Source organism: Eptatretus burgeri, chromosome 11, assembly GCF_056783735.1.
Source record: "Eptatretus burgeri isolate ZD-2024b chromosome 11, Ebu_testis_v1, whole genome shotgun sequence".
Classification (NCBI taxonomy): Eukaryota; Metazoa; Chordata; class Myxini; order Myxiniformes; family Myxinidae; genus Eptatretus; species Eptatretus burgeri.
Window position 1 is genome coordinate 100,657,425 of NC_140971.1, and position 20,683 is coordinate 100,678,107.

At 45.7% G+C, this 20,683-nt stretch overlaps 1 protein-coding gene across 3 annotated transcripts in view; it reads left to right on the forward strand.

Moving 5' to 3' along the window:
• LOC147017771 (pleckstrin homology domain-containing family F member 2-like) overlaps positions 1-15,605 on the forward strand; it is a 19,263-nt gene extending 3,658 nt beyond the window's left edge. For all 3 annotated transcript variants that reach the window (XM_085847675.1, XM_085847674.1, XM_085847673.1), the window contains exons 2-3: positions 1,133-1,484; positions 13,575-15,605. In XM_085847675.1, coding sequence (XP_085703801.1) covers positions 1,154-1,484; positions 13,575-14,044 — 801 coding nt within the window. In that variant the 5' untranslated portion in view covers positions 1,133-1,153 and the 3' untranslated portion in view covers positions 14,045-15,605. The remainder of the gene's footprint in view (positions 1-1,132; positions 1,485-13,574) is intronic.
• Positions 15,606-20,683: the final 5,078 nt, after the last annotated feature.

The following is a 20,683-nucleotide window of genomic DNA, read 5'->3' on the forward strand; positions in this document are numbered from 1 at the left end:
TGTATTGTGTATTTTGTGTGTGTGTGGATTGTGTTGTTTTTGTGTGTATTGTGTCGTTTTTGTTTGTGTGTGTGTGTGTATTTTTGTTTGTTTGTTTTTTTTCGTGTTTTTGCATGTGTATGTGGGTGTGTGTGTTTTTGTTTGTATGTTTGTTTGTCGGTGGGTGTGTGTATTTTTGTTTGGGTTTTTTGTTTGTGTTTTTTATCTGACCAAAACGAAGTTTTTGCAAGATATGTTGGTCAGCTTGTATGTTTTTTTGTTTGTTTGTTTGTTTGTCTGTAATCACGTATAAAAAATTCTGCAGAGCACAGTTATCATTGGAAATTTTTGTAACTTCGCATATCAGAGGCCTATAGAGGTCCCTTTCAGTGCACAAAATTTTGAAGGTCAAGGTCACTTTGTTGCAAATCAGGGGAGTCGACGAAACCCTTATTTTTTGAGTAATTTTGATCGGATCATCTTCAAACTTCATGGGAATATAGTTCATGGTCTGGCGCTCAGCTGATTAATTTTTGGTGGCGATTAGCCTTGACCTTCATGGTTAGCACCTCAGGTCAAACATATTTGACCCCAAGGTCAAATTTTAACGTTTTAGGAACCATATCGTGTCATACCTCAAATTGAACACCTCGATGAGTGCTTTCTAGATATGTCAAGCTTGAGACATTATGACGTCATTTGGTGACGTTATGAGGAAAACGCATATTTTTCATGGTTACTCTAGAACGATTCTCATCGGAATCTCTCGTAGGCAGATATTCCTCAAGGAGTCGCTCCTGGTGGATAGCACCTCTGTTCACGTCAGTGTGACCTTATAGAAGTCACACGTGGTCACCTTTTGGCAAGATACAAGTCACCCTGCGGGTGACATTGGTTTATTTTTCTTTGTGTCATGTGAAAGAATAAATGTTTGATTATAATTATTTAAAGTCAGAAATACCGGGGGTCGATGGGCGTATTGTTCGTGTCCTCTCTCTCTCCCCCCATCAAGTATGTATCCAGGTTTAGTTCTGCATGTTCCCCTCTCTTATTTGTATAAGCCATGCAACAGTGTTTTGGTTGACATGTTTTCATTTGCCGTGCTCCCCTGTATCTGCATTAGTCAATTCAAGCATTCCATTCTGTGTTCCAGCATGCAAATCGTTTTGCTGCCATGGTCGATCGACTGGTGAACAGCGAAGGTAACTCTCGGCGAATTGCTGCCGTGGAGAGCTGCTTCGGTGCGGCTGGACAACCGCTGGCCGCACCGGGTCGTGTGCTCGTCGGCGAGGGCACGCTCACGAAACAGTGTCGTAAGGGCCCGAAGCCTCGTCAGTTCTTCCTTTTCAACGACCTCCTCGTTTATGGTGCTGTCGTGCTCAGCCGGCGCCGCTACGCCGGCCAGCGAATCATCCCCCTGGAGCAGGTCTCCATTCGAGCTGTACCTGATGAGGGAGATCTGCACAATGGATGGCTTATACAGACCCCAGCGAAGTCCTTTAAAGGTGTGTATAAAGATAAACCTTTTCATTTCTTTTTAGAATTTAATAATCCTGATTTTTGCTTTTTGTTTTTTATTTCTTTATTATTTTCTCATTGATGGTACCTCCTCGATGTGTTTTTTGTTTTTTCATCAAAATCAATTCGTCCATCTGATATTCCAGCATGCATATTGTCTTTAAGCAAGTATCATTTTAATGATATGCCTGGTGTTGGCTTAATGGTTAGGGTAGTGGGCTTGGGATCCTAGGGTCCTGAGTTCAAATCCCGCTCAGCTGTTGAATTAACACCAGGTGGGGTTGACTCTGCCTGTCATCCTTCCGAGGTCGGCAAAATGAGTGCCAGCATGCTGGTATACTGTGTCGGAGTGGCGACCCGTCCAGGATTGTTCCCAATAGCCAAGGAGACTGCTTCGGCGGCACCAACGCTCTGCACAGAGTATGGTCCTAATGGATGGATGGATTTTAATGATCGAGTCAAATAGTGTTAATTTGAAGGCTCAAAAGTGGGACATTGTGATGCATTGATTGAATTATTTCTACATCTAGCAAATACAACCCGTCGCTTCGCTGACGGCAATATATGATGGAGAGAGAGATAGAGATAGAGATATAGATGTGACAGGAGGAAGAAGGGGGAGTTACGGGGGAGGTGGGGAGAGTGACACCTCATTAAACATTGCTATTCATTGGGAGAGACAGACAGACAGATAGGTAGAGACAGCGACAGAGGTGTGGGAAGAGAGTGCTGCATTTTATGAGGGGGGGCAGTGAAAGAAAAGGGTGGGGGTGAGGAGGAAAAAAAAACCCAATAAGTGAGGGGTGGAGGTGTGGTTAACAAAGAGAATGATATGTGACGCTTAATAACCGAACACGGAAAAAATTAAAAATAAGACGTCAGAACAGCTGTACACACAACGACACAACAGAGTTTGTAAAGTCATCCGCTGGCACATCAACAAACACTTTGATATTCCAGTTCCAGAAAATTTGTGGGAAAATGAACCAAAAGTAATCACTGAAAACATGGAAGTACCGCTCACGTACCACCTAATGATTCCATCGAGCGTGAACATGGAAAACAAAGCACTGTGACCAGATATCATACTTGGGTGCAAAAAAAAGAGAAGAAAGCATTGCTAATTGAGGTTTTAATACTGGTGATTTTGGACGAACGATGCAGAAATCAAGAAATTCACCAAATACAAACAACTCAAGCATGAAGTGCAAAGATCCTGAAAGCTGAAGAATGCCAAAGTTGTTCCAGTGATGACGAAGAACCTCACAGAGATATTTTTAACCATCCTTGGGAATATCACTACAAACGAACTTCAGTTGGAAGCCGTCCTGGGCTCAGTAACGATCCTGAAGAGATCCCTCGGTGCCAAGCTTTGAAAACGGAAAACTTCCCAACTTGGTCCATGAATCGTCCTTTGTGACCCCTTACCGACATGAAGGTGGATACTTTGAGCCCACCCTGGGAAGACTCAATTCCACATTCTGAAACCCACATATGAAGTGACCAATCAATGACACACATACACACTCGCACACACTTTGGGACCTGGCCGGTCTGTTTCATCTCCTGAAACCCACCCACATGTGGAGATAGCAGGCACCAACAACTTGCAGGTGTAGAATACACACACACACACACACACACACACACACACACACACACACACACACACACACACACACACACACACACACACACACACACACACACACACACACACACACACACACACACACACACACACACACACACACTTCATCGATATCATCAATGTTATGGGAATTGGCAGATTGGAGTCGGTGTGATTACCGAGTCGGTGTGATTGCGTACTGTCTCCAACCCAGAAACCTTGTGTAGCTTTCCCCCTTGTTTGGGGAGAATTTCAATAAATGATTTTTTTAAAACAACATTACATTATAGATGTTTATGTAATTATATAGTTTATGTAATGTGAACAAATAACAAAATGTAATTCAAAGGAAAAACCATCCAAAGGGACTACAAAATATATATATATATATATATATATATATATATATATATATATATATATATATATATATATTGTTACAGCTGTGGAAATTCACAGAGCACCATAAAGGATATCCCCAAGATCAGTTATATTGCTAAGTGTGTGTTCAGTTAGATTTCCCCACCGTTGTTTAAAGGGATTTATTCATGTGGACAGGGCTGTGATGTTTGAGTTAGCCGTTATTCTTTGCTATCGTTATTTTGGACCAACCACATCACAACCACCTTTTTTACAAGCACCCAACCACACCACCCTCACGCCCACCACACAATGCCAACCACGCCACCATTACAACATCCACACCACCAATCACCTTCTCCACACCCACGATACAACCCTCTCCGCATCAGAAACCGTCTCTGCCATGGAGAAAGAAGAAGGAGCTCCAACACCACGCATGGGATTTTCCCTCCTGCTTTCCCGCGCTTCGGGACAGGGGAAGGGCAGATTGAACCAGGGGTCAAAGGTGATGTAGGGTGGGGGCCTGTTTTTGGGCAAAAAATGGGCCCGGCGCCCCACCCCCTTGTGGCCAGGGCAGGAGATTCTTCTTCCCCCGCGGGCCGCGAGGGGAGGGGCGGGAGCGTTGGGAATAAAAGGGCACACTGGAAACAGCGTAGGGAGTTGCGTGGAGAGAACAGAGTCGGGAAGCGAAGGGAGTTGGTTGTTGGTCGGTCGGTGGAGGTCTCGGTCTGGGTGGAGCAGTCAGTCGGTGGAGGTGCTCGACAGGGTCCATCGAGGGTCGCCCAACCAAGTCACCACGAGGGTGGAGGTAACCTGCGGCGGCCTCTGGGAGTCCCTTCGGTCAACCAGGCTCCTTGGACATAAAGGCCTACGGGTCCAATCTGACTCCCTTGCCTTTGAAAGGGGTTTTTCTTTGCTTTTATTTGTGCGAATGTTGTGGCGCCATGTCCCGCAAGTAGAACTGTGTAAGTGCTTGTAAATAATAATCATCGACGGTTGTAGTGCTTTAACCTTGCTCGTGTCTTGTCTGCTTCCCCCATTCATTGCATGACTGCTTATCCCTGTTTACGTGTGCATTATAAATAAATGTCCTTGTGCGAATGTTAACCCGTTCGTCGTGTCCTTTCCCCCCAATTGAATTGCTATCTTGCTCTCGGAATAATAGCGGCTTTTTAATAGCCAATAAAAGAATTGGGTCCAGCGAGGTCTCGCGATAATACACCGCTCGGTTATCCCAGAACGGAACGAACCGCTTAAGCGGTTCGCGTCCAAGCAGACCTCGCTGAGGTTCGGTCTCTCCGTAGTCTGCCCGCGCGAATACTTAGGTATATCGATAATTTGGCGATTGACCCTGTCGCGCGCGGGTAGAGCTCACTAGGCCGTGGTGTGCGTTTGGAGCACACCCGTGACTGGTTTCTGGCGTTGTTCTGGAAGGTCGCGACTGAATTGTCCGTCCGGTGGGCGAGACGGCCGCCATTGGCTAAAGCGGCTGTTCGCACGCTGGGCGGGTGGCGAATTCGTAACACTGGTGTCGAGGATTGAGATTCAAATCCATTCCCCTCTAAACTAAATTAACGGAAATCGGATCAAGGGTGTGTAGAGCGACCCTCGGTTCCCATCAAATTACGAGCTTTTTAAATTTATTCCGATAAGCAAAATGGCGTTTCAAGGCGAACGGGTGCAGGGTGGTTTAGAAATGTGTATTGATGTGGGATCCATGGCCCCGGACGGTTCTTCTTTTTATAACCCCACCACTAATATATAATTGCAATCAGTGGGGGCGCTCACCCTGGTTTAGACTTAAGTTTAGGTTAGCGTTCAACACTGGTTTAGACCGACCCAGTGAAAGCAAGCCCCGAGGACTAAAAAAAACTTAATCCTATTATACAGGACTTGCACAACTCTTAAACCATGCATGAAAACTGTTTACAGATAACATAAACTTGGTGCACATTTTGTCAACGAAATTAGAGATATAATCCACAATTGAAGACCTTATGCAGCTCCAAGGTTGAGTTACTGGTTCCCTATATTTAGTTCCCATTTTCGTGAGATCCCCAATTGAATTATTACTAATTACATTCAAATCCCCAGAAACTACGTGTCCACAAGGACCATATAAAAAAGGGGAAGATGAACATGCACAGTCCGTTTCCAAAATGTCCTTTACTACGTCTATGCTCAGAGTTTAAATAAATTTACCATAATTGAAGATGGATTCTCCTTATGGTCTTGGTGAAAGTGAAATATACCCTCAATGGGGTTCGCTCCCTAACTTTATCTGGTAATAAACTCTCTACATTAGTATCCATAAAAATAGAATGAAGCTGAAGCCTATGTACCTGCTTGCTGTAAAAATCACCAACTAAGAACTCATGGATCCTATCAACTCACGGAGTGAACTTCTTCATCAGAACCCTGGTACAAAAAACTTCAATCAAAAATGAGCACATGTCGTATGAATCTGTTAAATTCCGGAGAATATTCACCAAGACTTGTTTGGAACATGATCTTAGAAAAACATAAAAATCATGAAAAACTTTTCCTTCATAAAAACCTTGAAGTTTATCAATAATCCCTGAAATTTCTATTTTGGAGCTGTACGACACCGACTACACTGACCATGACCTCTGGGTCTCCTTCCGATTGGATTAGCAGTACATTGTACCCAGTCATTGAGGCCCAAAGGAAAGATCACACATCGCGTCCTGCTCCAAAAGTCCTCTCTGCTTCCAAGCTCAACATCACACTCCTCTTTATGATCAAGTCATGAACATGAACTGAGTCTATAATTTAAATAGAACAACAACTAAAAACATGTCCAACTTCAGTGAAATGATTCTATAAATAAGTCTTAATACCAGACGATACAGCAGACCTAAGTCCGTTTAAACGTTGATGTAAACATTGAGAAGTTTTACCAACATATTTCAATCCACAATCTCCACAAGAGAGAAGATAAATAATGCACTTTGATTTACATCCAAACAAAAATTCACAATCAACAACAAAAGTCTTACCTGTCACATGACAAACTAGAAGGACACTTGGTAGAGCGCATACCTCCACCACGTAATACCTGATCCATGAGAACATATCGGGCCCAGTACATTTTTGAAATATCATGCGACGCAGAACTATATTGTTTTTGGCCCTATCTCTCAATGGTGAAGAATCACTTTAAAAACTAAATTATCCTCGTATCCACATCTCGATTTGGATCTTCACCAAAATCGAATCAATTCGTCCTTGCCACACCCCCAACTTTTCCACCAAGTTTCGTCCGAATCCGTCCACAACTTTTTGCGATATCGTTCTACATCTCGTTTTTGGCCCTGTGTCTCAATGGTGAAGAATGACTTAAAAACGTTATAGTAGTCGGATCCGGATCTGGATCTTCACCAAAATCGAATCAATTCTTCCTTGTCATATTCCCAACCTTTCCACATCCGGATCTGTCCACAACGTTTTGAGATGTCCTGTACGCACACGCGCACACGCGCACACGCGCACACGCGCACACACGCACACACGCACACACGCACACACGCACACACGCACACACGCACACACGCACACACGCACACACGCACACACGCACACACGCACTGATGAAAACATAACCTCAACCTCCTTCACCTTGATTGGCAGAGGTAACAAAAGTTTCACAAGGTATAAAACTTTACAACACAAACATCAAAAGGAATTACACTTTTTCGAAACAGCTCTACAAGTACTTGACAACACATACTCACTCATTCTGACACTGTATGCTTTTTCATTTTTGGTAAGCCTGACATTGTTGTCACACTTTTTTTGGTTGTTGACCAAGTCCGGTTGGCTCAGACCAGACAAGAGACAGGCTGATCAGGATACCTATTGGCAAGGGAGTGCCTCGCTTGAGGCGGGCGTTACCTGGTATGGAACTGAAAGTTCTCCCACCTACACTGACAATGCCTAATGATCAGGGCGTGACGGGCATTACTCCAACCTTTACACCGGATCAAAGTCAGCAGCTGCTGGTTTTTCATGAACACGAGGGCAGGCAGCTCATGCCCCAAAAGTGAAGAGAAAAATAGGGTTCAGGTATGGGGAAGGGGAGAGGGGGGAAGGTGTTAAAAATTTGTCAATCACAAAGAGTGATGGTCTAATGTGGATCAAAACCTCATCACAACTTTTAAACAACAAAAACATTTACATACCGGAGAGTATGTTGAAGAGTGCGTTTAAGGTCTTGATGCAAGCAAACATGACATAGTTGGGACTGCAGTTGCAGCCTATTCTTGTATGTGTACTTCCTGACAGTTTAAGTTAACTTTAGAATCATTATAGCTTATGCGAAATGGTGTTTTATGTACTGCAGTAAGGATTGCCAGGCAACAGAAGTGATTACAGTTCCAATTACAGTAGTCTGCAGACAAATACTCCTCAATATTCCAGTGAGCCAACGGCCATCCATAGCTAGTGCCCAACTGTGTCTGCGGACGTCCTCCTGCAGTTGGGTTACTTTTTTATCAGGAGGTTGGTGACAGGATTTGCACTCCGGCCGCCATAAAACCCTTCATTGCGCAAAACACAAAAACGCAAAAAAAATCTGAAAACCCACTCCGTGGGAGTACCTCCTGTGCAGCTTCCCTTCGCAGGGCAGCTCACCGGATGACGGGATTGGGGAAAAGCCTTCGGGACCCCCAATCTTTGATAAGAGGGAAACCACGGGGTAACATCCCTGGGTCAGATTGCGGGAGAGTGTGTCGGAGTGGTGTTGACGTGTCGTCCACCAGACGGCGGTCTCCTTGGGTTAACCTGAGGCGGTCCCTTCGGGTGGGTGCCTGGAATGTCCTATCCCTAAGAGAGGATGATCACCTGTCTCTGTTATCATCTGAGCTCAAGCGTTTGGACATCGGGATTGCAGCTCTCTCTGAGGTTCGGAGACCGGATTGCGGCAAGATAATGGTGGGTGGTTACACCTACTATTGGGCTGGTCGCTCTGATGGTTACCATACCCAAGGAGTTGCTGTAGCTGTGTCCAATAAGCTGACCCCAATGATAATTGAGGTAACACCGGTCAACGAGCGTATTAGGAGATTAAGGATTCGTCACTCCTTGGGTGTCATTTCCCTGGTCTCTGTTTATGCTCCGACTGAGGCGAGTGATCTCACCGTGAAGGATGCATTCTATGCCACGCTCGAGTCTGTGGTTGATCAGTGCCCCAGACGAGATACACTTCTAGTCTTGGGGGATTTCAATGCATCGACTGGAACTGATAGGGATGGTTATGAGACATGTGTTGGTCCCCATGGGTCAGGAACTATGAACCAGAATAGCACAAAGTTCCTTGACTTTGCAAGAAGTCATGGACTTAGGGTGGCTGGTTCATGGTTTCAGCGCCCACAAGCTCATCGCTGGACTTGGTATTCCAACGCTGGCGGTGTGGCAAAGGAGATGGACCATGTCCTCATTGACGGTCGCTGGAGGATGATCCAGAACTGCAGGGTCTACCGGAGTGCTCAGTTCCTCAATACTGACCACCGGCTTGTTGTAGCAACTCCTAAAGCTGCACCTTAAATCCTGGAGAATGGAACCATCGCAGCCGAGGCTGGATGTTGGCAAGCTCAGGGATGAGAGAGTAGCTGAGGAGTTTGCGAACAGGCTGAGTCGACACTTGGGGGGTCCTGAAGAGTTGTGGAGCGCCTTCAAGACCACCGTCCTTGATGTTGCCGGTGGATGTCTTGGAACTCACCGCAGGGCAAAGAAGAATTTTGTCTCAAGGGACACTGGATACCATTGACCAGAGTCGCAGAGCTGAGCTGTTCAGGGAGCTCATGCGTAAAACTCTACGTGCACTGAGGGTGGACAAGGAGGCCTATGTGCGAGGAATCTGTGAGGGGGTAGAGCATCACCTGTGGACAGGTGATTCTCGTCCCGCTTACAGGGGAATTCGCGCATTACGTTCATCCAAGCCCATCCCTCGGAGCACTGCAGTTCGAGTGTGGTAGGCTCTTGACAGAGGAGTCTGAAGTGAAGGCCCGCTGGGCCGGTTACTTTGAGCGGTTGTACCGGGCTGATCCCCCAGCTGTGGAGTTGGACATCAAGGGTGTTACAATCCCTGTTGCTGACCTTCGAATCAACTGTGGTCCACCTTCGCTTGTGGAAACACGGGCTGCGGTGAACCGGTTGAAACGGGGCAAAGCTCCAGGGATCTGTGGCATCAAGGCTGGTGGAAATGCTGCACTCGTGTTGTTGCATGCAGTTTTGTGCTCTGCCTGGAACACAGGCATCATCCCAACTGATTGGAAGAGGGGCCTTGTTGTTCCTCTCTCGAAAGGGAAGGGTGATCACCAAGACTGCAACAACTACCGAGGGGTGACGTTGCTCTCAGTGCCGGGCAAGGTCTTTGCTTGGATAATTCTTGATAGGGTTCGCCACCATCTGCTTGAGCACCAGCGTCCAGAGCAGTCAGGCTTTACACCAAAGAGGTCAACGATTGACCGTATCCTTGCTCTTCGTGTCCTCACCGAACGCAGACGAGAGTTTCGGCAGGGGCTGCTTGCAGCCTATGTTGATCTCTGTAAAGCGTTCGATTCAGTGGATCGGGATGTCCTCTGGAGGATTCTTGGTCTTCGTGGGGTGCCACCAAAACGGATCGATCTGATGTCTGAACTCTACTCTGGTACTGAGAGTGCTGTGAGATGTGGTGATACCATCTCTGACTATTTCCAGTTGTTACTGGAGTTCGTCAGGGGTGTGTACTGGCCCCCACACTTTTCAGCACTTGTATGGACTGGATTTTAGGGAGGATGTCGGAAAGATCAAGCTGCGGTGCATCGTTCGGGAATGTCAAGATCTCGGACCTTGATTTTGCAGATGATGCAGTCATCTTTGCGGAGACTTTAGACATCCTCTTGGGGGCCCTCGAGGTGCTGAATGAGGAGTCTGAGCCGCTGGGATTATGGGTTTCTTGGGTCAAAACTAAGATCCAGGCTTTCGGTGACATCTTGGATGCTGCTGTCCTGTCTGTGTCTGTTTTTGGTGAGGATGTTGAGGTCGTGGAGAGATTCACTTACTTTGGCAGTGATATTCATGTCTCTGCTGGCTGTGAGTCAGAGGTCAATAGACATCTGGGTCGGGCCAGGGGAGTCATGGATTCACTGGATCATGGGGTGTGGCGCTGCCCGTACCTGTGCGGGAGGACGAAAGTCCGAGTCTTCAGGTCCTTGGTATTTCCAGTCTTGCTCTCGGGATGCGAGACTTGGACTCTGACCAAGGATCTGGGACGGAGACTTAATTCCTTTGGTACCAGGTCTCTTCGGAGAATCCTTGGCTATCGCTGGGCGGATTTTGTGCCCAACGAGCGGTTGCTGAGAGAGACTCGGATGAGATTTGTTTCCTGCATAGTCCGTGAGCGTCAGTTGCGGCTGTATGGATATGTGGCTCGTTTTGCTGACGCTGATCCTGCTCACCAGATTCTCTCAGCGGGGGAGTCTCGTGAGTGGAGGAGGCCATTGGGCCAACCACGTGCCTCGTGGTTGGAGCAGGTTGACCATCATCTCAAGGAGATGGGGATGGGCCTGGCATCTGACTGGGGGATGGCCAGACGGAGGCCCCTGGAGTACCGGCGGAAAGTGGACGCAGCGACGCGCTGTTCTGGCACATGCTCCCATACCTGACCTGACCTGAATATTCCAGTTTATATATAGTTGGTTAAAAACTTACAGTTCTAATTCCAGTCGTCTGCAGAGAATTTACTGGACTAAAAACTATAGTTGGTTTCCCAAACACGAGTTTGTTTATTTATGCACAGTATTCTCATGTGATCATGGAAGCGGAAGATCCAATTCCAAATCGGGTAAATCCATCCCAGCGAATGAGGGCCTGTTGTGGTGCGATCATTCATGTAAATCCACTTTATTTATCCTTGTTTTTTTATACGCCTGATATATATATATATATATATATATATATATATATATATATATATATATATATATATATATATATCTTCTTCTTCTTCTTCTTTCGGCTGCTCCCGTTAGGGGTCGCCACAGCGGATCATCCGTATGATCCGCATAGTGATTTGGCACATGTTTTACGCCGGATGCCCTTCCTGACGCAACCCTGGTCGCCTCTTACGACACAGGGATAAGGTACACCTATTTTAACCGGGGTATACACCGGCCCAGTATACTGGTACTCATTTCGCCGACCTCGGAAGGATGACAGGCTGAGTCAACCCCCTGGTGTATTAATCCAGTGGCCCAACGGGGCTTGAACTCAGGACCTCTTGGATCCCAAGCCGCTGCCCTAACCACTGCGCCAACACCAGGCTTCCTGATATATATATATATATATATATATATATATATATATATATATATATATATATATATATATATATATATATATATATATATATATATATATATATATATATATATATATATATATATATATATATATATATATATATATATATATATATATATATATATATATATATATATATATATATATATATATATATACTGAAACGCAAAATAAACTTACCACCTTTTAAACCTTGAAATATCAACAATAACACTGTGTGTAGTAAATGTGTGAACTTATTTGTGCACATTAGTGTCCTCACTGTCAGACAAAACGGTCATTGGTCACTTGAACCTTCAATGGTCACTTCATAGCACAGCTGTTGAACAGCCGTTTTGACTGTCACTGATTCGCCAAGGGGTACGGGATGATTTTAATGAGCTGCACGTGATGTCTTGATGTTGGCTTTAAAAAGGCCAGTGCAAAATGGGCATTTCAATCAACATGCCACGATTGTCAAGGGATCAACGGCAGTGTGCCTTGGGCATACCTGAGGTGGCACGTCGCCTTGGCTGTTCACACCAGATGATATCGGCCCTGGTGGACAGACACCCTCCACAACTCTGCAGATGACAGACCTCGATCAGGGAGGCCAAGAGTCATCACTGCAAGGCAGAACAGGCAGATGGTCCTAAGTCAGATGGCTTCAGACATTGAGGACTGAGTGGGACAGAATCCAGCAGCAATCCATGCAAAGCCTGGTAGGCAGTATGCGCCGATGATGCAATGCCTGTATCCAAAACAATGGTGGCCACACACGCGATTGAAAGGGGACTGACATTGCACCCTGTGCTGTTCTGTACTGTAGAACAAACTTATGAGATGTATCTTGGTATCCTGGTCAAAAACTTGACATGTCATCAATAAAATGCCAATGTTTCAATTCGCAATTGTTGGTTTGTTTTATTTTGAACTGTTACAATTTTATTACATTTCAAACAAGTGGTAAGTTTATTTTGCGTTTCACTATATATTGGGGCGTATTATGATACCAGTCGTCCGTCCGTCCGTCCGTTCCTGTCCGCACTCTAACTCCCAAAGTTTTCAACTTTCACGTTTCATATTTGGTACATAGGTACAGACTGTGGAGACGGTGTGTCGCGACATACGTTCGTCATCTAAAGTTGCTGTTTTCCATGTAGTAGCAAAATTCTGTATATACCTTCTTGTTCCTCATAAATTGATGTTTGAATGTATAATTTGTGTGCGTGCGTGCACACGCACGTGTGTGTGTGTCACAGAGACTTTTTTGGGCGTATATTGTGCTCACTTGTATTTATTTTCATCAATTTATCAAACGTTTTTAACCAATACACAATCATTGCTTTACTACCCATACAAATGAGCAGTTTTTGAACTTGTCAAACTCCCCTTTTTCTCATTTTGGTTCACGTGCCGGAGGATTAGCTCAAGTATACGAGTACTCTGCTTATCTTGATCGTGTGGCTGTGACCTTGATGTCATACCATCAACTAGGTCTATTGGTGTAGTTTTAAATTTATTTATCTATTTATATATGAATTTGATTATCCTTTTTTTTTTTTTTTTTTTCTTCTAAATTAAAACCATGGCACTGGGTTTTTATCAGATACAATGCACTTTCTCTTTTGGAAATGCTACTATTGCAAAATGTACCCTCGGCTTCATGCTGTTTAACAAATGAATGATAGTGATGGTTTATTGTCACTTCCCATATCAGAATCGCCTTTCTGTGTTGTAGTGTTTGCTGCAACGGCACTGGAACGCACGGAATGGATGAGTCACATTGAGCGGTGTGTACGTGATCAACTTGACCGAAAAAGACGTGATAAGTCGACCGTCGACGAACCGGCCGCTGTGTGGGTGCCCGACGCTTCGGCATCGACTTGTATGCGCTGCCATCGCACTCGCTTTACCGCACTCAACCGGCGGCACCATTGCCGTAAATGCGGATTTGTGGTCTGCGCCGCGTGTTCCGAGCACCGTCATCTGATACCGCAGCAGTCTTCACGACCTCTACGTGTGTGCCAACCTTGTTATGAAGATCTTTCGGCCAATTCGCACAACTCGAGTCACAACACCAGCCGACGTGGAAGCGATGGGCCTGTACCTTGTCCTGGCGGTCTCGACTCGTCGGACGAGGACAGTAGCGACAGTGGTGAAGAGATTGGGAGTAGCTTACCAGGTTACACGACTGACTTCTATTCTTGAGAGTGAGCGCATTGCAAGCCCTTCATTATGTGAACTTGCCGTGATCACATCCCTTTATTCCCCTATCCTCCATTCCCCCCAACCCTGTACTTGCATTTTCTGTCACTACTTTATTTCTCCCATCTGAATTAAATGCCTGATTATTGATTATCTTTAACATTGCAGTGCTTTGGCCGTTTTATTGTTTGCATTTGGTCAGTATTGCACGTTTTGAAACATTTTCACCTGCTGAAGGGTTCTTTATATTAGCCTGAAAGGTAGAATTTTGGAAGTTTACGTAAACTGCTTACCTGTTCATTTTCTTTTCTATTTTTGCACATCACTACCTTCCACGTATCCACTAAAACCCATGCTTTTGGTACTTCCATTTTGAATTCTTGATTCTTTTTTTTTTTATTTGCTCTCGCCTTGCCTTGGTCTTCCTGTTAAAGGAGAAATTCCTGGACCCACAATATGGTGCTGTAGTCCACTCTTGGCTGTTGTGAAATTCACGAGTTTGAATTACGATCTATGAAGTGAACCGGCTTCCATTGATCCCTCCTGACACCCATTCATTGCATTGAGCCCTAAAGATGAAAATTGTCGAGGACCTTTTTTGAGGGTGTGTGGAGTTTTTCTGGGTTGTACTTGCTTTTTTGTGGGGGGGGGAGGGTGGTGATGGAGGTTAAAATTCCTGATAAAATCTCGCAATGCAACCATAAATTAAAGAACCAATTTATATGAGCTGTACACTATGCATTGTAAATGCTTTATCACGTTTGATTTGACGAAACTTACAAACCAGACATTTTTTGTGCTGCTCATTTGAAGCAAATTGCTGTATGTACACCTGCTAAAAATGAATGTTTTTGTCTCGGTTTTTAAACTACTGAACTCTAAAGTGCCTTTTCAGCAAGTTCAAATTTGCAATACCATATCAATAAGTAAACAAGGTTCTCTTTTGAGCTCAGAGTATTGGATTGCAGCAAAAAAGAAGGAACCAAACAAACAAAAACATGTTGATTATTTATCATTTGGGTGGTTTTCAAGTGTTTGATTTGAAAGTATTTTGTTCTTGGTTCAAATCGTCAATTATTGTATCATTTGATGCAAGCACACATGTCGTGCTCCAGAATCTTTTTCCAAGTTCAAACCGGTTTGTGATGGAGTTGAATAAACTAAATGCATCTCATTTTGAGCATTGTTTAGCAAATTTAGATGACTACATCGGGATGAGACCCAAACGCGTGGGGATAGGCGACTCGACGTCGGGATGAGGCCCAAACGGCCAATTTAACGTGACTAGTCTGCGAAACCTCCCTCCTTTTCACAGGACTCATCGAACCAGAGTTCCTTTCTTGTCCAAGCAGATAATATATAAATCTTTATGGTATGTTTTGAGTGTTGTTATTGATTTGTCATGCTATGCATTTTGTTAATTTTAGAACATTTTATTAGATTTCAGGATGCTTGTGCCTTATCTCGTCACATCTTTGATGAGCAATTAGGGGTCCTGTCATGATGAGCACAACAATTCTCCAAAACCAAATACTCAAGAATAAAGGAATTGCTCACTCTGTTATTTGTTTGTTTGTAATTGTTCCATGGTGCTTGTGTGCATTTTATTTTCGGTTGATGAAATCTCCACGTCGGAACGCACTTCATTCAAATTCCCTGCTTTCCTTCCTGAAAGTCCCTGTAGTAATGTCCATCTTGTTTACCCTGTATTCCCCGCCCCATCCCTCTCCCTTCCAAAGATCTCCTAATGTCTCTGTTCCCTACTGTTTTGTGCTTCCCTCTCCCTAGTGGAACAGATAACAGCAATTTTTGAGAGGAATCGTGCAAATGATACAAGCATCAAATTTGGCACATTTGTTCTCCAGGGGATTCTAATCAAATCTGCCTGATTGGCCATTTGAAAATCCAAATTTTGAAAAAAAAAAGCTTCAAAAAAGTCAAGATCACGAATCAATGTTGGATGCTGGCTGAGATTGGTGAATGTTTCAGAAACGATGCTTTTCAAGAAATGTGAACATGCTCTTTTCATCAACATATTAGAAGCAGTGAATTTTGCTCTCGCCAGCCAGCATCGTTGATCATGACAAGAAATATAACAGGTCCCAACTTTCTTCCTTGGGGAACTTCGGCTTTAATGTGTGTCCACTTGGGGACCTTGTCAGCAAACTTAACGCACTGTTCACGATTTGAAACAGTCACTTATCCAAGAAACAAGAGATGAATCGACTCCCATTTGAAGGAGTTTTGAAACAGCGATCGTGTGATCAATGTGATGGAAATCTTTATATTAGAAAAACCTCCACACATCATCGACTAAATTGATCGTGGTGTTTGTGCATGCTCATGAAGCGTGTTCAGAATATCAGACATTGTGAAGTTGGGACACCTTTAATGTTTCAAAACTGTTTGGGGGTCAAGGTTCTGCTTCATTGCTTCCATTGTTCACTGTGCTATGAGATGTTCTGCAATTTTTGAGAGGATGGCAGTTGGAGCAAAGGTGGGCAGTTTTATAGAAGTGGACAGTGAGAGTCAATGTTCAGTGGGGGAAACAAACAAAAAACTAGAAGGGCACTCTTCGATGTTGTGATGTCACCAGATATGCCTCCGTCCACATTATTACATACTTGTAGCGTACCAAGTTTCTTTCAATCCCTGAAACGAGATTGAAAATATTAAATAATTTTGGCTGCCAGACCATGCATCCGATCAGGATGAAAGTTAAAACATATTCCTGATGAGAACCATAACTTTAATGTTTCATATCGATTAATGAAGCGGTTCAAGAGAAAGACTTTTCAAAAAAAGATTTTCATTCAATCCAATATGTCTGCCAGACCATGTGACCTAATAATTATTCGGGAACACCTTGGTATCCCCAAGGCTTAGGGAACATGTGGGTGAGGTTGCCACTCGATCTGTAAATTGTCAGGTCACGACAGATCATATCTGTGACTTGCTACAGGTACCATGTAAACCTGTACTAACCTGTTCCATGGTCGGGTTGTCGGCGACTGAACCGTCTTCACCAGGTTTCCTGGTGAGGAGGGTGTTTGGATATGGACACCCAGCAGGATTAAAAACAAAACCTGTCAAAAGGTGAAGGAGCTCCTTGTGAGCCAAAGGCCATCCATATCTAGTGCCCAACTGTGTCTGCGGACGTCCTCCTGCAGTTGAGTAACTTCTTATTAGGAGGTTGGTGGTAAGATTTGCACTTCAACCACCGTAAAACCCTTCATTCCGCAAAACATTCTCGAAACATGAAAAAATCTGAAAAGCCACTCCGCGGGAGTACCTCCTGTGCAGCTTCCCTTCGCAGGGCAGCTCACCGGATGACGGGATTGGGACAAAGCCTTCGGGACCCCCAATCTTTAATGATAGGAGGGAAACCACGGGGAAACATTCCCGGGTCAGATTTCGGTCGAGTGTGTCGGGGTGGTGCTGAGGTGTCGTCCACTAGATGGCGGTCTCCTTGGGTTAACCTGAGGCGGTCCCTTTGGGTGGGTGCCTGGAATGTCCGTCCTATCCCGAAGAGAGGATGATCACCTGTCTCTGTTATCATTGGAGCTCAAGCATTTGAACATGGGTATTATTCGGAGACCGGATTGTGGCGAGATCATGGCGGGTGGTTTCACCTAATATTGGTCTGGTCGCTCTGATGGTTACCATGCCCAAGGAGTTGCTGGAGCTGTGTCCAATAAGCTGACTCCAATGATAATTGAGGCAACACCGGTCAACGAGCGTATTATGAGACTAAGGATTCATCACTCCTTGGGTGTCATTTCCCTGGTCTTTGTTTGTGCTCCGACTGAGGCGAGTGATCTCACTGTGAAGGACACATTCTACGCCACGCTCGAGTCTGTGGTTGATCGGTGCCCCAGGCGAGATACACTTCTAGTCTTTGGAGATTTCAATGCATTGACTGGAACTGATAGGGATGGTTATTAGACATGTGTTGGTCCCCATGTGTCTGGAACTGTGAGCCAGAATAGCACGAAGTTCCTTGACTTTGCAAGAAGTCATGGACTTGGGGTGGCTGGTTCATGGTTTCAGTGCCCACAAGCTCATCGCTGGACGTGGTATTCCAATGCTGGCGGTGTGGCAAAGGAGATGGACCATGTGCTCGATGGTCGCTGGAGGATGATCCAAAACTGCAGGGTCTACCGGAGTGCTCAGTTCCTCCATACTGACCACCGACTTGTAACAACTCTGAAGTTTCAGCTTAAATCCAGGAGAATGGTACCATTCCAGCCAAGGCTGGATGTTGGCAAGCTCACGGATGAGAAGGTAGCTGAGGAGTTTATGAATGGGCTGAGTGGAGATTTGGGGGGTCTGGGTGCTTTTGGAGAATCCTGAAGAGTTGTGGAGTACCTTCAAGACCACCGTCCTTGATGTTGCCGGTGGATGTCTTGGAACTCACCAGAGGGCGAAGAAGAATTTTGTCTCTCAAGGGACACTGGATACCATTGACCAGAGTCGCAGGGCCAGGCTGAATGGCAGAGCTGAGCTGTTCAGGGAGCTGAGGCGTAAAACTGTACGTGCACTGAGAGTGGACAAGGAGGCCGATGTGCGTGAGGGGGTAGAGCATCACCTGTGGACAAGTGATTCTCGTCCAGCTTACAGGGGAATTCACACATTGCGTTCCTCCAAGCCCATTCCTCGGTGTACTGCAGTTAGAGCAGAGGGTGAAGGGCTCTTGACAGAGGAGTCAGAAGTGAAGGCCCGCTGGGCCGGTTACTTTCAGCAGTTGTGCCAGGCTGATCCACCAGCTGTCGAGTTGGATGTCAGGGGTGTTACAATCCCCGTTGCCGACCCTCCAATCAACTGTGGTCCACCTTTGTTTGTGGAAACACAGGCTGTGGTGAACCAGTTGAAATGGGATAAAGCTCCAGGGATCTGTGATATCCGTGCTGAACTTCTCAAGGATGGTGGAAATGCTGCACTCGTGTCATTGCATGCAGTTTTGTGCTCTGCCTGGAACACAGGCATCATCCCAACTAACTAGAAGAGGGGCCTCGTTGTCCCTCTCTGGAAAGGGAAGGGTGATTGCCAAGACTGCAACAACTACCGAGGGGTGACGCTGCTCTCAGTGCCGGGCAAGGTCTTTGCTCAGATAATTCTCGGTGGGGTTCGCTGCCATCTGCTTGAGTACCAGCATCCAGAGCAGTCAGGCTTTACACCAAAGAGGTCATCGATTGACCGTATCCTTGCTCTTTGTGTGTTCATCGAACGCAGACGAGAGTTTCGGCAGGGGCTGCTTCAGCTTCTGTTGATCTCTGTAAAGCGTTCGATTCAGTGAATCGGGATGTCCTCTGGAGGATTCTTGGTCTTCGTGGGGTGCCACCAAAACTGATCGATCTGATGTCTGAACTATACTCTGGTACTGAGAGTGCTGTGAGGTGTGGTGGTACCATCTCTGACTATTTCCAGTTGTTATTGGAGTTCATCGGGGGTGTGTACTGGCCCCCACACTTTTCAGCACTTGTATGGACTGGATTCTGGGGAGGATGTTATTGAGATCAAGCTGCGGTGCATCGTTTGGGAATGTCAAGATCTCTGACCTTGATTTCGCAGATGATGTAGTCATCTTTGTGGAGACTTTAGATATCCTTTTGGGGGCCCTCGAGGTACTGAATGAGGAGTTGGAGCCGTTGGGATTACGGGTTTCCTGGGTCAAAACTATGATCCTGGCTTTCAATGACATCTTGGATGCCGCTGTCCTGTCTGAACCTGTTTGTGGCGAGTATGTTGAGGTCAGGGAGAGCTTCACTTACCTCGGCAGTGATATTCATGTCTCTGCTAGCTATGAACCAGAGTTCAACAGACGTCTGGGTCGGGCCTGGGGAGTCATGGATTCATTGGATCATGGGGTGTGGCGCTGCCGGTACCTGTGTGGGAGGACGAAAGTCTGAGTCTTCAGGTCCTTGGTGCTTCCAGTCTTGCTCTCCAGATGTGAGATTTGGACTCTGACCAGGGAGCTGAGATGGAGACTTAATTCCTTTGTGTCCAACGAGCGGTTGCTGAGAGAGAATCAAATGGGATTTGTTGCCTGCATGGTCCGTGAGCGTCAGCTGCAGCTGTATGGACATGTGGCTCGTTTCCTGACGCTGATCCTGCTCACCAGATTCTCTCAGCGAGGGAGTCTCGTGAGTGGAGGAGGTCAATGGGCCGATCACGTGCCTCGTGGTTGCAGCAGACTGATCGGCATCTCAAGGAGATGGGGATGGGCCTGGCATCTGCCTGAGGGGATGGCCAAACGGAGGCCCCTGGAGTACCAGCGGAAAGTGGATACAGCGACACGCTGCTCCGGGGCATGCTCCCATACCTGACCCGACCTGACTTGACCTGACCTGACCTGACCTTCATTTTCCCAATCGTATTGTACTCGGAGGTTTTTGTTTAAATTAACTTGTTTGTTGCGGTTCGTAATAAACAAAGTACTCAAGTTTCTTTCGGGGCTAATTTAGAAATGGGAAATGCTCAAGAGCTTGGGCACAATTTGTACAAATCAAGAAAATTGTTCCTCGAGGGTTGGCAGGATGGCTTGGTGGTTGCACTCCACTCTCAGCTATCTCGTCTGGGTTGGAATCTCGACCCAGCCATCGACTGCCGTCCCAATGTTTCACAGGCCCACGAAGAGTGGAC